We start from the raw sequence: 17853 nt of genomic DNA on the forward strand, positions 1-17853 counted from the left end.
GAGGCGTGGGGGCCGGTACCCCCCCCCCCCCCAATAGATCCAATATGAAGATTCTCTCATGGAATTTCCAAGGCATTGGTCCGCAGCTAACTATTTCTCGTTTAAAAAACTATGTTATACTAATAAGTGTGATATTCTCTTCCTCTCTGAAACTTTAAACCAATCTAATGTAATAACTAAACTTAAGTGTGATATAGGATTTCCAAACGTTATTATACAGCCGCCTCAAGGTAGGAGTGGTGGCTTAGCTTTGTTTTGGAATGACAATGTGTCTTTATCCTTGATTTCTTAGGATGAGAGACTCATTGATGTTTCGATCTCTTATAATAAAACTATGTTTTATTTGTGTTATGTGTATGGACATCCCAATCAAAATGAAAGATACGAACTATGGGAGCGTTTAGAACAACTTTCACATACACGCAATACACCTTGGTTACTCATTGGTGATTTTAATGAGATAATATCTAACAATGAATAGATAGGAGGACCAATACGAGAAGAATGGACTTTCAGAGACTTTAGACACATGATCTCTACCTTGTGATCTACAAGATATCCGTTCAAAAGGAAACCCTTTCTCATGGGTTGGAGAACGACACTCTCATACTATTCATTGTTGTCTCGATAGAGCCATGTTTAACTCCTCTGGTGCTGCAAGTTTCCCAAAATGCAGAGACCCTTTTCTTAGACTTTGCAGGATCGGATCACAAACCCATCCTGTTAGACATAAGGGATGTCACAAGACACAAACATTGGACTTTTCAGTTTGATAAACGACTGGTGGATGTACCGAACTTTTATGAAACAGTTAAGGCAGGGTGGCTAGCTGGAAATGATTGTTTGGACATACCAATCAACCAACGAATAAGGAATTGCAGACAGGTGATGGCGAACTTAAAGCGAACCAACCAGTTAAACTCCGAGCAACAAATTGTGGTGATACAAGCAAAGCTAAACTACACAATGGAGAGCCTAATTCCTGATGTTCGAATGACAATCCCAAACCTCCAAGATGCTCTTACTAAAGCTTATAGTGATGTAGAAAAACATTGGCAACAAATAAGCAGAAACCAGTGGATGACTTCAGGAGATAGAAACACAAGTTTCTTCCATGCTTGTGCAAAAACAAGATTTGATAGAAATTGGATAAGTTCTATCAAAGATGATCAAGGGGTTATTTATCAAGGTGATAAGGAGATAGGAGAGCATGCTGAATAATTTTCACCAACATTTATTCAACTTCAAATCACCATGTCTCACCTTCGGGTTTTGCGGATTTTACACCCAGAATCTCGACAGAAGCAAATGAGACTTTAACTAAAGCCTTTACTAATGATGAGATCTATAATGCTGTATGTTTGATTGGTGATGACCGAGCACCAGGCCCAGATGGATAAACAGAAAGAATTCAGAAATTTCTTTGACACTTCTTACATGAAGTCTAGCATAAAACATACTAACATATGCATGATTCCAAAGATAGAAAATCCACAAACCCTAACAGACTATCGACCTATAGCTTTATGAAATGTCCTCTACAAGATATTCTATAAATGTTTGGTTCAACGACTAAAACCGCATCTGAATGACATTGTCTCAGATGCACAAGCGGCATTTATCCCTGGCCGCATTATCCAAGAAAATGCATGTGATGATCGCACATGAGGTTATGCATGCTCTGAAAGTCCGAAAACGTGTATCACAAAGTTACATGGCAGTGAAGACAAATGTAAGTAAGGCATATGACCGTGTGCAATGGAACTTCATCGAAACGACTTTGAAGATATTTGGTTTATGTGATCGATGGATAAGTTGGATCATGGAAGTTGTAACCTCTCCTAATTACTTTGTGCTGATCAATGGTGCTCCATATGGACATATTAAACCAACGAGAGGTATTAGATAGGGTGATCCCTTATCACCTTATCTATTCATTCTATGTTCAGACATCTTAAGCCATCTAAGCCCTGATTGGTAACGGCTGTTACTTTTAGCTGTAGAGACTTTGACTTTTAAATCTTAGCTGTAGAGCATTTGGTTGTGGATGCTTTGACTGTAAAAAGTTTAATTGTTAAAATCTGATTGTTTACCAATAATTTTTAAAACTGTAACTGTTATTTATTATTATTATTATTATTATTATTATTATTATTATTATTATTATTATTATTATTATTATTATTATTATCATTATTATTATTATTATTATAATTATAATTATGTCAATTGAATTATTTTAACTCAGGAAATTTAAAGCTTAAGCTGTTACTTTTATCATTGAAATATATATATTAATAATAAATATAAATTATGTTAGAAATGAACTCATGTAGAAACTTAATGAAAAAATAAATATTATTTATGATAAAATAAATATTTAAAATGGAAGTCAATCAAATATGAACAATTTTTTTTCAAAAACTCTTTATCACTATCATTAATGATGATAATGCAAATAAAAATAATTATTATTGAAATGGATCTCAAAAAAAAAAATGAGAATAAGTAATTTATAAAAAATAAAATAGTTAAAAATACATGTAAACTTGTGGAGAACTTGTAAATAGAATGAGAAAGAAACAAAATAAAAATTTTACACTTTTTTTATTTTAAAGCCTGGTTTTGAAGATTTAAAAAATCTGAGAAATCAATGAAAGAAAAAAAAAATTGGCTTTGAAAACTTAAAAAAAAAATAAAAATCAAAAAAGTGTGAATAAATGACTTTAAAGACTTTAATATTTTTTAAAGACTTTAAAGTCACCTACCAATCGGGTCCCTAATCACATCTAGAGAACGAGAAGGTGATATCCGAGGAATCCGAATTGGTAATGGTGCTCCAAGCATCACACATCTATAATTTGCAGATGATTGTCTCTTTTTTTGTCAAGCCAATAGAAAAAACTGTCAAGCATTGAAAGATGTTTTTGATATCTATGAGTATTATTTGGGTAAAAAAAAAACACTTCAAAGTCAATGATAACATTTGGAAGCAGAGTGTTTGGGACTACTCAATCTCGACTTAAGTCAATACTCGACATTCCAAATCATGGAGGAGGAGGTAAGTATCTCGGCTTACCGGAACAGTTTGGTCGGAAGAAAAAAGAGATGTGTGCATACATTGTTGATAGAGTTAAAAAACACACTTGTGGATGGACTGCAAAAAAATTATCTCTTGCAGGAAAAGAGATCATGCTTAAATCAGTAGCTTTATCTATGCATGTATATGCTATGTCTTATTTTTAAGTTACCGTTGGGAATTACTTCAGAGATGGAATCACTCTTGATGAACTTTTGGTGGGGAAAAAACTTAAATCATCGAGGTATACCATGGATTGCTTGGAAGAAACTAAAATTTTCAAAAAGATAGGGAGGTTTGGGATTCAGAGACCTAGCAAAATTCAATGATGCTCTCTTAGCTAAGCAAGCATGGAGACTCATACAATATCCAAACTCTCTGTTTGCTCGTATTATGAAAAACAGATATTACAGATATGACTCAATACTCGATGCTCGGTCTAGGAAAAATCAATCTTAGGGATGGACTTCTATCTTAATCGGTTTAGATCTTTTAAAGAAAGGTGCTAGGTATATTGTGGGAGATGGAAATACAATACGGCTTGGAGTAGACAATTTCATTGACGCTCATCCTCCTAGACCACTTCAAACTTTAACACCACAATCTTCACTACTACTCAAAATTCATATCTCCACAACTGGTAATGTTCGATCTTGGGATCAAGAGAAACTATCCTCACTAATTCCGCAAGCAGAGCATGAGTTTGTCCGGAAAATTCATCTATCTCAGATTGAAAACACCAATTTTTACAGGGATGAACCTAATCCTGAATATGAACCACGTCACCGGTTCGACTCCTATTTCTATTTAGTGGTCCATTTATTGATTGAAGGGCGAATGGAGCCCGGGATGCTGAAAATGTAAAGGCCAAGGCTCCGAGATAAGCTTATTTGGAACTATTCTCAATCAGGGATTAAACTGTTAAAACATGATACTGGTTTACTACACATTACCCGTTTGACCTTGGTGTAATAGCTTCCATACCTCATGGATCAGTGGAGCTAAAAAATAAGATCTGGAAATTGAAGATACTACCAAAGATAAAGCATATGGTGCATTGTCTCAAGAAATCTACCTGTGAACACAAGATTAAGAACAAGGCGAATGAATACTGCCTCTACATGTCCAAGATGTCACCAAGCAGATGAAACAGATCACCATGCTTTATTCTCATGCCCTTTCGCTATAATGGCATGGAGACTTTCCAGCACAGCTCTATTAAACATCAACCAACTTCCATCTACTGCAGAAGAGACAATTTCTCAAATTATATCTCTATCATCTCAAACAACAGACATCTTTGATTCCCTTCTACCTTTTTGTCTATTATGGCGTATTTGGAAAGCAAGAAACAATCTAGTTTTCAATAATTTCCGCGAAAGTCCAAGCAAAACAATCCTCATGGCAAAATCGGAAACGAAAGAATGGGTATAAACATTACAACCTAAGGAACCAACATGATATTTTAGACTCTTTCATCATGCATTTCTCATTCATTATTTTCTCTTAACTCATTGTTTTGCATTGTTTTTCGTCTCTTTTGCATAATATACATATTTAGGTAGTTTTGCATTGGTCTTGCATGAATCTTGCATATTGGAGTTATTTCAGATATTTTAGGAGATTTCCAAACCATCAAGAGCAAACAGGGAGCAGGAGAGCAGTCCAGCGACTCGATCTACACTACCCAACGCGACCCAACCTTCCACGTCTTTGATCGAGTCGAGTGAAGGTTTTACTTTGGATTCAGCCTTCGACGTCTTCATTAAAGTTGTATAGAATTGAGTCATCTTTCCAATGCCGTTGATTTCAAGCTAATCGAAGCCGTGATTCAAAAGTTATTACCGTTTTAGTGGATGCACGTATGTTCTGAATTCCGACTCGACCTGCACACAAAGAAGATCCCACTCGATCGGACATGTTAGCAGCGACTCGACCAAGACGTCCCAGGAGGGCTCCTGAGCACCCTCAAGACGCGACTCGATCAGCAGCTCCCATACGACACATTTCAAGCTGCCTCTCGATCGAAGTTTTCAAGCTGCCACTCGATCAACGATCTCAAGCCATCATTCGATCAAACGTCCAAGATGCGACTCGATCGAAATTCTCACATGACTCGATCGATGCTCTTAAAACCGACGTCCCGAATTTGTTCTGAAGACGCGTCCGAGAAGGATTCCTGAACCGTCTTTTTATTTTGTCGTTTTATGTTTTAAAGATTTCTATGTTTTGCTATAAATACTCTTTTTAAGTCTTTACTCAGGAGAGATAGCTTTTATCCTAGGGTTTTTAGGCAGCCACCAAAACGTTTATAAGTTTGTAATCAAGATATCTCTTAGTCCTTTTAGTTTTTGCAACTGAATTCTTCGGCAAAATTGTTTATCTCATCTTTATCTATCTAGTCATGCTTAATTCTGTGTTTTCTGGGTTTTCTGGGTTTTTGATGATGATTGTTCTTGAGTAGTGAAATAGGGTTCTTGAGGATGGGATAGATAAGGTGGAGAATCTTAGTCAAATAGGATGCCTAAGCTTAGATTGTTTGATTTCCCTTCTTGATTAGTGTTCTTATTGCTAATTTCTTACTGATCATTTGGGATTAGATCTTAAGCATCTCAGCACCCAAAAGGTGTTCCATGGGATGCTTGAACAAACTAATACCAGAGATTTGCATTCCTAGCCTAAGAGATTGGATGTCTAGGGTGTTTATTGACGTGAATGAACTTGTTTGTCATGCTAGCTTAATCATGTTTCTCTAGTGAGAGTTAGGTTTGGAAGTGATTGAGTCCGAGTAGCTTCTAACAAGAGATTGAATTAGCTAAGTTGTGATGTTCGTTGTCTAGGGATAGCTTGATTATGTTCTGTTAGGCGTTCTAGGTAGATTAAAAGACTCCACTGAAATCAATAACCCCATCCTTAAGGCCTCTACTTATATGATTGTTTCTACATCTTTAAGCTTGTTCTTTGTTTTAGTTGCAATAGGTCGCTCATTTGTTTCTGCTCGTTTAGCTTGTTTTTGCTCTCTTCTATTATTGCATTTTAGCTCTTGTTCTGCAAACTCATTTTGTTCTTGCATCTCGTTCACTCAAGGTTATTAGACAAAAGCTCATTTTGAATTTGGCTTAACTTGTGACTGCTTGATTGCATCTCGATTGTTAGTAAAGTTTCTCATTTGGATTGACACCTTTTGTACAACACTGCATTAGGTTAATTGAGACCTGCTAAGAGACACAAAATTCTTAGTATCACAACACATAATGTCACCAACAGCAGAAACTTTTGGTCACCACCATTATCTTCGTCAATAAAATGCAATTTTGATGCAGGATATGATGATCACTCTAAACAAGGCACATGTGGCTGGATATTTAGAAACCATCAAGGAGAATCTTTTGTGTGGGGTGCATCTAAACTAACTTATGCAGGATCCCCATTAGAAGCTGAAACACAAGGGCTTTTAATTTCTTTACAACAGGCTTGGATCAGAGGATATCAATCAATTGTTTTTGAAGGGGACTGCAAGGTGTTAATCAAACTAGTTAATGGACAACAGTCAAATGCTTCCTTAAGGAATCTCTTGCAAGATATTAGAATGTGGGCGTCAAGATTTAGTCAAGTTTCATTTACATTTACAAAGGGGAAATGCAATAGCGTAGCAAATGCTTTAGCAAAGTATGGTTGTATTAATAAAGTGTATTATGCTGATTCCGTAATGAAGCCACTTTGACTACTTGAAACTCTGTGTAATGACGTTTACTAAATCAATATATTTTACTTTGGAGGAAAAAAAAGCATATTAAAAATAGATATATAAATCAAAAAACGGGAAAAACGATTAGTTCTAATTTTTACTTATGCCAAATTTGTGTCATATATGCTCAACCAAATCAGATTTCAATTGTTGATCATAAACTCGATCGAATGTCCATCATATTACGAAGATTTGAAGGCATATATGTAGAATACGTGAAATCCACTTGTGAAGTTCTGGTTAATTCTGCTTGTGAGATTTTTGATACATCAAATTAAATGGACTCATCTCGTTCGTCTTCTACTATCATATTGTGCAATGTGATACATGTTCTCATTATCTTTCATATTTTTACCTTATCCCAAATAAAAGCTGGACTTTTTAAAATAACAAATCTAGCTTACAACGCTCCAAAAGCATTCTTAACATCTTTATGGACAACTTTTTGATAGGTTGCAAATAAGGATGCTTTCAGACCTTGTGGAATTAGAATATATTGGATAAAAGTTGTCCATTTCGAATAAATACCATATGTGAGATAGTAAGTCAAATGATTCTTGTGTTCGTTGAAAATATAATTCACTTTTGAAGCTCGACCTTGTAATATATCATCAAAAATTGGTAAGCGAACAAGAATATGATATCGTTTAAGGTACCTAGAGGTCCAGAAAATGCGTGTCAATCCAGAGATCTTGTCAAGCTACAATCCCTAAAACGATTGTTGATTTTCGAGATCCATGTTTATAATATTACATTTTCCAAGAAGTGGGCAATTCTTTCACTCCCAATGCATACAATTGATCATTCCTATTATCCTAGAAAATCCGTGTATCTCTCCGATATTGAGTAGTCGTTGAAGATCTTCTGGTGTGGGTCTTCTTAGGTACTCATCTCCAAACAAATTTATGATTCCTTCAACAAAATGTTCCAAGCATGATATCTCAGTGATTTCACCAAGCCGGAGGTGTTGGTCAACCACATCAGCCACACAACAATAAGTCATTATACGAATTGATGTTGTAGAATTTTCTAGCCCATAGAGATCGAACCTTCCAATAGCATCTCTTCTTTGTTGAAAGAATGGAACTTCAATAGAGATTCGATCAACAATACGCATAAACAAGAGCTTGTTTATTCTAAAACAACATTGAAATATATAAGGAGGGTATGTTGCATCTTCACTAAAATAATATTTCCATAAGCAGTTGTGTCCTTGTTCACGTTCTTTTTCAATATAGGCTCATTTTTTATTTGATTTGGTTGCTTCTTGATGATCATCATGATCAACTGAAAGAGTTTCAAATGCTTGATCAAACCGTTCATCCATCGTTTCGGCAAAAATATTACGGAAAGAATATACCATTTTTGGTTAAATCTAATTCTAACAAAGAGGTCCCAGAAAAAACAAGGAAAGACTAATTTGGGAGATTTAGAAAAAGAAAATATAGAGAATCTTAGTTTTTTATAATGTTTGTGAAAAATATAGAAAAATAGTTTTGATATAATTTTTGTGTCATACTTTGTGACTTATATAGAAAAATGTGTTACGTATAACAAGCAATATTTGTGGTGTACAATCATTGAAAACATGTGGTGTGGGTAGAAAAAAACAAAAGAAGATGATATACAAATTTACTTTTAAACAAAAGAAAATGTTATGTTATGCAAAGCCATACAAAGTAAAAAGAAGAAAAAAAGATGCTCTCTTTTGGTATCTCTCATATTTTTTTCTTTCATTTTGTGGCTTTGCATTGCTCTTCTTTTGTTTTAATCTACCATCACGACAAACATTTTCAATGATTGTATACTAAAATATTATTTTGTTATACAAATCACATTTTTCTATATAAGTCACAAATATGACACAAAATTATCACAAAACTATTTTGTTATATTTCTCACAAATATTATCCCAAATTAGTAGTGCTTTGTATTTCCCATGACCTTTTTATTAGAATTATATATAATATAAGCAAAAATAGCATCTTCTTTTTGTAATAATTTTGATGAAACAATGGATAAAAACTTCGATCAAGTTCTCGATCAAACATCGAAAATCTTTTCGTTGCTTATGGTGATCGTGAAGAAGCAACCAAGTTAAAGAAAAAATGAGCATATATTGAAAGAGAACGTGAACAAGAATACAACTGCTTATGGAAAGATTATTTAAGTAAAAATGCAACATATCATTCTTATATATTTTGACGTCGTATTAGAATGAACAAGCTCTTGTTCATGTGTATTGTTGTTCAACTCTCCGTTGAAATTTTATTCTTTCAACAAAGAAGATGCTATTGGAAGGTTTCAGTCTATGAGGACTACAAAACTTTACAGTACCAATTTGTATGATAGAATATGGTTGTGCGGGCTAATGAGGTTAACGAAAACATCCGGCTTGGTGAAAGCACTAAAATTTCATACTTGGAACATTTTGTTGAAGGAATCATAAATTCGTTTGGAGATGAGTACCTAAGAAGACTCACACTGGATGATCTTCAATGACTACTCAATATTGGAGAGATACACGGATTTCTCATGAGATGATATGAAGCATCAATTGTATGTATTGGAAGTGGAAGAATTGCCCTACCTCTTGGAAAGGGAAATGTACACATGGATCTGGAAAACCAACAACCGTTGTAGAGGTTGTAGGTTGACAAAATCTCTGGATATGGCACATGTTTTTTGAACCTCTAGGTACCTTAAATGATATTAATATTCGTGATCGCTCACCAGTTTTTGATGATATATTACAAATTCGAGTTTCAAAATTGAATTACATTGTCAACGAACACGAGTATTATTTGACTTACTATCTCACATATGATGTTTATCCAAAATGGACAAGTTTTATCCAATCTATTCCTATTTCGCAAGACTCGAAAGCATCTTTATTTGCTTATCAAAAAGATGTCTGTAAAGATGTTGAGTGTGCTTTTGGAATCTTGCAAGCACAATTTGCTATTTCAAAAAAACTCAGGTATTATTTGAGATAAGATAAAAATATGAAAAATTATGAGAGTATGTATCATACTGCACAATATGATAATAGAATACGAACGAGATTGATACACTCAGTTTGATGTATCAGAATTTGCACTAGCAGAATTAAACAAAACTTTACGAATGAATTTTATTTACTCTACAGATATGCCTACAAATCCCAGTTTTATGATGGACATTCAAATTCGTGTTTATTATCGAACAATACATCAATAATGAAAAGTTGATTTGGTTGAGCATATATGTTACAATTTTGGCACAAATTAAACAACTAATCGTTTTCCCCGTTTATGATTTGAACATCTATTATTTTTATGTCATATTTGTTTAAATTTTTATGAAATATGATTATTTTTAAGTTTATAGAATATAAAATATTTTAAACTTTAACAAAATAAATTCTACTCAAAATATTATAATTTTCAAAATAATCTGTATTTATTCTTTAAAAAGTCCAAATGGGATTCTACGATAATTTAAAGTAATTCTTCACTTTAAAATTTTCAAACTTTATATTTAAAAATAACGATAAATCTTACCATTTGGAGGTGTGTAATAATATACCCAAATGAGTTGGAGGATTGATTCTTTTGTAATTAATAAGAAGTGTCACCAAACCCGGCATGTTTGACCCGGCCACGTCAGCGTTTCTCTCAACAGTTTTTTCCGCCGTTTCAGTCTAACAACCCGACGCAAAACGCTCATCCATAACGGCAAACTCTTCAACGGTTCCGCCATACACGCCACTATCTCCGCCGTGATCTCCCCTAAACACGGACGTGATTCCACGTCTGCCGAAACGCATCTCGCCGCCACCCTCAGCAACCGAACGTTCATTCCCCGGAAAACATCCGATCCTCCTCCTCCGCAGATTTCTCCGATCCTCCCTCCGTCGATCAACGGAACCGCCCAGTCCACTATCGACGACGGCGAACGAGATACGTCAATAGCTTTTCTACAGCTAAATATCTCCAACAAAACGACGCCGTAACTGTAAACGTCAGTCTTCGTACTAAGATTCTCCGGTGACGTGTAACACGGATCTAAGTATCCGATAGTTCCCGCCGGCGCCGGTCTCATCTTATCACCTTCTTCCAAATCGACGGCGAGTCCGAAGTCAGCAAGCTTCGCTTCCCAACTCGAACAAAACAAAATGTTTTCCGATTTGATGTCACGGTGGATAACGCCTTTGCCGTGGAGGAAGTGAACCGCACGAGCGATCTGAAGGGCGACTTCGATGCGTTTAAGCCAAGTGGGAAGAGGAGAAGCTGACACGTGTAATAAGTGGTGTAGTGATCCGTTTGGCATGTACTCGACGACCATGAGCTTTTTCTCGGCATGGCCAAGAAAGCTCAAAACGTGTTGGTTACAAGGTAGTGACGACATAACGTCGATCTCGTTCTCTAGTGTCTTCGTTTGTTCTGATTTGGATGATGATGAGGATGACGACGATGATGATGATGAAGGAGACAATGGTAATGATGATGGTGTTTTAATCGCTACGACTTTGTGATGATCATGATCAAGAAGGGCTTTGTACACATAGCCATGGCTACCTTTACCGATGAGTTGAGAAGGAGAGAATTGATCTGTGGCAGTGACGAGCTCTTTGTAATCAAACTCCTTCATCTGTGACTGTGAGTTTGAATCTGAGAGATTGATCAGAAGAGGATTTAATATGTATTGTGTATGTGTATGTGTATGTGTGTAAAAGAATAAAGTTATCAAAATTATATAATTCGAAAATTATTGAGAAAAGCAAAAGGAAGAAAGGAATATAAAGCTTTTTTTCCTCTTTTTTTTTTTTTACATTGTACGTTTTATTTTATTAATATCAGTGATGATGATAATCATGCTTTTTCATATTCCTTTCGGACATTTTACATGCTTTTGAGATAGTTGGGTTCAAAGTTTAATGTTAAAAGCTGAGTCCCCTATGTTAATTAATTTTTTTTTTTTTCGTATGTTGTTGGCCTAACCTCTTTAACCGGTACGTTTAGGTGACCGGAGAAAAGTGAGTCGCAGAGCCAGAGATTAAACAAGTAAAGTTCCAATTCTTAACTAACCAAAATAAGGTAAAGTGAATGAAACAGTAGACACATTTTTGGACTTCGTTACATGAATTTTCATGATTGTTTACTCTTCAGTTTGCTAGCAGCTGAATTGTTGAAGCTCTTGATCATGATCACCAAAAAGACTGAATAACAAACATATTCTTAAATATAGCCTCAAAGACTTAGAGCATATCTTATCGATATCAGCGGATTATAAAGTCTGTTCCTCACTCTACGGAACAAGAAGTTGTTCGTCTCATTTAGGGCCAAGATAAGTTAGATGTAGATATGATTTGTATAGATTTTTTTAGATCTTTTGTAGAGTCTATTTAAGCATTAAGCGCAGTTCTTTTAGAAATACAGAAAAAAAGAAAAGAAAAAAAAAATCTCTCCTATTACGTTCTCAGAAACTTCCGAAACCTTCGTTAAAATCAGAATTTAAAAATATGAAATATTTCAACCGATGAAAATGCTTCTAGGAATACTGCAATAACCTTTAATAACCTTCAGACTCAAAGACTAAGAAAGCAATATAGTATGGCTTACCATCAGCTTTACAGAATATTGGAAGTCTCCGCAAACGCAACTGTTCCACGTTCTTCTCGAATATGTAACAGATTTTCAGGTCTGATGATGTATGCAGTCGAAACAAACTGCATACATTCTGATTACATTTCTATACAAAAAAATAAGACATATCAAAAGATGGATATAATAATGAAATATTGAGCTATGGACTTATATCTTAATTATTATTATTTTATTTTTTTGAATAAAATGTAAAATTTATTCGAAAAAACTGTTTTACATCAAATGCAAACTATAGTTAAACGTTTGATAGTGATTCTGATTTTACATTTGAGAAGCTACGTGAAAAGAGCCTGACTCAACGCGTCGCTAGCCATAGTTCCATGTATCCAGCGACTCTGTTGTCGCCTTGTAGGGAGAGGAGGCGGTCCCGAATTTGCCTATCAAGTCTTTTAACTAGGAGAGCTGGCGATACTACCGGTTCTCCATGTCGACGGTTGTTTCTTTCCCTCCAAAGAGAATGCAAAGAAGCTTGAAATGTGTAGCGGACCAGGAACAGAGCAGATTTTCCCAAAGTGTTATCAGCGAGCAGAGTCTGGATGGTGTCCCAGTCGGTGGTGAATTTAGTTGCAAGAAGCTTGGATGTGAGACCAGTCCACACTTCAGCTGAAACCGAGCATGTAAAGAATAGGTGATTACGCGTTTCTTGCGGCTCACTGCATAAAGGGCAAGATACAATACTCTGCGGATTCCATCGCAACATTCGATCCCCCGTGGAGAGGAGATTGAGAGTTGCTAACCAAGCGATGAAGGAGAACTTTGGCGTGGGATTAGGGAACCAGACCCCATCTGCCCACGTCGTTCTCTGTCCTGTCTGCCGAAGGTGCTCCCATGTTTACCAATATTGATATATCTTAATTATTTCAAAGCAAATATTGTTTACCAATGGAACTAGGATGGCCACAAGGGCTCCACTTACAAGCAACTGGCCAAGAAAGTGGGAGTAGCAGTATTGAATACACCAGCTCTCCTAGGGCGCGGACCACTCACAAGCAAATGGCCAAGAAAGTGTGGCATATGCAGTATAATACATATCCGGTTGAGTTTTCCTCTGACTTCCAAAGTGTAACATTTGAGCTTTAGTCAGAATTGTAAGTTTTCCAAACTAACCATTTCGAACGTTTACTTCTCATTCAAACATTATGTTTTTAGCGCTCTTATACACTATACTGTAATGTTTGTGCAACACGATTTTTCATCTTGTCTAAAATTCGGTCATTCCGATCCAATGCATGTTTTTACCGGATCCATTGGGAAAGTAGTTGAAGCCACTTTGGCAAATTAATCCTTCTATTGAACTTGAGTCAGATTTATCAACTGTCTCGAATACTTGCGGTTAGGAATGTCGTATACCTGAAAATTAAATTGTCACGATAACCTCATCTTTGATAGAGTATAAAAGAATAAAAGAGATGGGAACGAGAAATACCGACTAACGTTAACATAATGGAAAAGTAAACAAATTTCTTTTGTGAGTAGTGAATTTCTCAGCTTCTACTAAGACCCAAGTACATTGTTTTTCAACCCAAAATAGTATGTGAATGATGATCAAAACAAAAGAGAAAAGTAAATACAAAATTACTCCGACAATAATAATGCTATGTCAACAGCATAACTACAAAAAAAGTGTGTATTACATCATTTATTTTCTATTTTTGCATCAGTTTTAAGTGATGCAAAAATAATTTGCATCACTAATAATTTATATCAGTTTATATCAAACCGATGCTAATATTCAAATATTTACATTGATTATTATAATCAATGTTAATATATATCATTTATTTAAAATTGATGTCAACGTTTATATCATTTTATTTAAGTGATGTTAGTATTTATGTCATTTAGTTAAACTGATTTAAAATCAGTATCAATTATCACAAATGATTAGAATAATTGCATCAGTTTCAAGTACCGATTGTACTATTAATATCACTTGTACGTAATTGATGTTATTTTGGTGTCAATTTTTTGAAGTGATTTTAATTGTTGTATATAGTCCTGGGCATAAAAACCGTACCCGAATATCCAATCCGGAACCCGATCCGAAAAATTGGGTTCGGGTTGGGTACGGGTTTGCCTATAAAACCCTATTGGGTTCTATTTTTTAATATTTGTGGGTTCGGGTTAGGATCGGGTAATACCCGGTACCCGTTTGGGTACTCATTAAACCCAAATATATAAACATATTTATAATATTTATCATTAATATAATGCAATTACTCCAAAATTATGATTATAATTTTAAATATTTCATTTAGTTTTATACTTAAATATCAAAAATAAACAAAATATCTAAAATATTTTGTCACATAAGTCAAAATTTATCTAAAATTATTTTTCGGGTACCCGGTAGTTCGGGCACTAATCAGGTTTTAAAATTTGTAACCCAAACCGACCCGAACCCGATAGTACCCAAACCGAACCGAACCCATATATCTAAAAACACCCAATGGGTTCTATATTTCTAAACCCATTTACCCGAACCCGAATGGGTAATACCCGAACCTGAACGGGTTACCCGAATGCCCAACCCTAGTTGTATCATTGACAATAACCGATTCAAATATTAGAAGTAAAAAGTAGTATCAATTTTCTTAAGTGATTTTAGTAACTGTATCATTTGCGTTAATCGATTTGAGATATTATTATCATTTGTACATAATTGATGGTAACTTTGTCAGTTTTCATTAATGATTCTGTTAAAAACTAATTCGAATATTATTATTTTCATATTAATAATTGAATTTTAACTTAAGAATAGCTTATTTAATTGATTTATAAAAGATTACAAATTAAAAATTTAAAACCAAAAATAATTAAATAAAATACCATATATTAAACATAAATTAGAAAATAAATAACATAAATCATCCATCTTGTAAATCCATGAAACATAAATAAAGCAAAGCAGCTAAAAAAACATTGTAAAACTAAGTCCATGGGCACCATTGTCCATTCCGTGATCATATATCTCTAACGTTGTTTCCACTGTTTGAATATCCATTTGCACTATCGTCCATTCCGTGATAAAAATATATATATATATTATATAAAATGTGGGATCTGAAATTTTAAATTAATATATGAATACTATTTACCTGATTAGGATTAGGCAAACTTGGTGTGTTTGTCAAAGGTGGATTTGGTTTGTTCTTAAAAGCTGCAGGAAAACTTGTAGCCCATGCTCTTGCCTAAATTAGTTTGATAAAGTAAATTATAAAGATACAAATTAACGTAGAAAAACTAGCATTATATTAATACCTGATCTCTTTAGCTTTGGTCGAAAACTTAAAATTATTAACAGATCCAAGAGCTATATATATAAATGATTTAATAAAAAATAATGGTCAGTGTTAATCAGATTTACCTATGATTTGTACTTTCCACTTGAAACTTTTACATTCAGAAGCAAGTGGAGGAGGCATCGTGTAATCAGTTTCCAACTGTGACAAATCTTCAGGTGCTTGTGTCTTTGAATCCATCATCAATCGTAAACTAAAAATAAAATAAAAAACTTGTTAGACACTACAGAATAGGTAAGCAGGATCTAGAAAAGAAAAAAAAAAACAAGTTAACTCTACCAGATTTACGTCTTCTGTTTTTCTGCCAGCAGTTTCTACCAAATAGATTTACCTTATAAACCCTAACTCTAATCATTTCGATATATAGTAAAAATTAATAGTTTGGCGCTTGAGACAAAATTTAAGTGGGTGGGATCTGAAATTTTGTTTTCGCCAAATAAATTTTTATTTGAAGAGGTTTTATAAGTTCATGTTAAATTTAAAAAAAAACTCGATTCTTGGTAAAGATAATGACAAAAAAAATGAATTAGCTTACTTAATTAACCTCAATTAACAATATTATTAATAATACGCAAAGAAAATAACTAATTTAGTCCATATTGAATAAATCGTCCTTAATTTAAGGAATAAGGTAGTTTGTTTAACAATATCGAACAATTTGATAAGAATCAGAACCTACACTATTTTTTTATTAAAATCTCGATCATTGTATTTATATATAATGTCTCAAGCTAAACCTTAAACTTAAAAATTAATTCAAATTATTAAAAGTGATAGAAAGACATCATGTATCAAACACATTAGTGTCGTACATAGTAGCTCACTTTTAATAAAAATGACTTGAACAGATCGTCTAAGACCAAAAAACTCAAACAAATTTTCAGACTCTTTTCAAGGTGCAGACAAACCTGCAATGTCTCAAACTTAAACGAAATTATGCAAATTAATTCACCAAAATCTGTACTCTATAGCTTAGACAAGAAAACCTGCAACTTAGACAACAAAAATTTGCAAATACAAATTATTCATATAGAGTTAAATCCCTGAAACTAAATGTCTTCTTATTGTTCTTGAACTCTTCCCTGTGGAACTATATATATATATACTCAGGAAAACCTCATTCACCAAAAATAAAACTTATAACTTAGGAAAGCAAAGCCTGCAATTTTGTTATAAGTGAAACTCCATGGAGATTATCTTTCGACATAGAAAGGTATATATAGAGTACAATGTGTGGAGATAGAATCATATCTATACTAAGAGATATTCCAGAGATATTCCTATTAACATATATCCTAGATCTCATATGATCTTAACTATCTAACTAACAAATTTCACAAAGCAGCCTTAGACTTAAAAACCAAAACAATTTAGAGAACCAAATTATGCAAAGCAAATATGCGGTCTGCAACTTAGATAGCAAAGTTAAACAAATTAATTTATCAAAACATGTAGTTTACGCAACAAAAACCTTAAAAACATAACAGCAGAATAAAAAAATTGTTCAAGAACAAAAAAAAAATTCAAACCAAACCACGACTCTCTCGTGGAGACTCTCTGTTTGTGAAAATTATATAGAGATTATGAAATATTAGTGGAGAGAGGATCAACTTCATCATCCACCTCATCTGAATCGCCCATGTCATACATGTCTCGAGGTTGAATGTGAACTGCAATATAATTTTGTTTAACATCAGTTTTTAGTTGATGTAAATTTTAAATCGTTTCTAAAAGTGATTTGATCCACACAAAAAAACATCAATTATCTAAATGATATAAAAATATATTTTATATCAATTTAAAAGAAGTGATACAAACTAGTTGAAACTGAATCAATTATAAATAACTGACGTAAAATTAGATAATTATAACATCAAATGATCTAATCGATGTTAATCATTTTTATTTGCTTCACTTGAAAATAAGTAATTTAAATTTACTTCATTTAGTTTTGTGATACAAAATAAATGATACACACCTGATTTTTTGTAGTGCATATTCACGTAGAAAGGCACAAGATCCATATACAAACAAAGTTCTTGAGAAGTGAGCACTGATCAATCAGTAACATCCACT

General features: G+C 33.9%; 1 protein-coding gene across 1 annotated transcript; it reads right to left on the reverse strand.

The window, feature by feature from the left end:
- On the reverse strand, positions 10237-11552 carry LOC104706619 (serine/threonine-protein kinase-like protein At5g23170). The gene has a single exon (XM_019228993.1). It carries the CDS (start codon positions 11457-11459, stop codon positions 10440-10442), a length of 1020 nt encoding a protein of 339 aa, XP_019084538.1. The 5' UTR covers positions 11460-11552; the 3' UTR covers positions 10237-10439.

The sequence above is a fragment of the Camelina sativa genome, chromosome 8 (genome assembly GCF_000633955.1).
Source record: "Camelina sativa cultivar DH55 chromosome 8, Cs, whole genome shotgun sequence".
Lineage (NCBI taxonomy): Eukaryota > Viridiplantae > Streptophyta > Magnoliopsida > Brassicales > Brassicaceae > Camelina > Camelina sativa.

Coding starts and splice junctions, on each gene's coding strand:
- LOC104706619 (XM_019228993.1), bottom strand. CDS start 11,459: ATGAAGGAGTTTGATTACAAAGAGCTCGTCACTGCCACAGATCAATTC.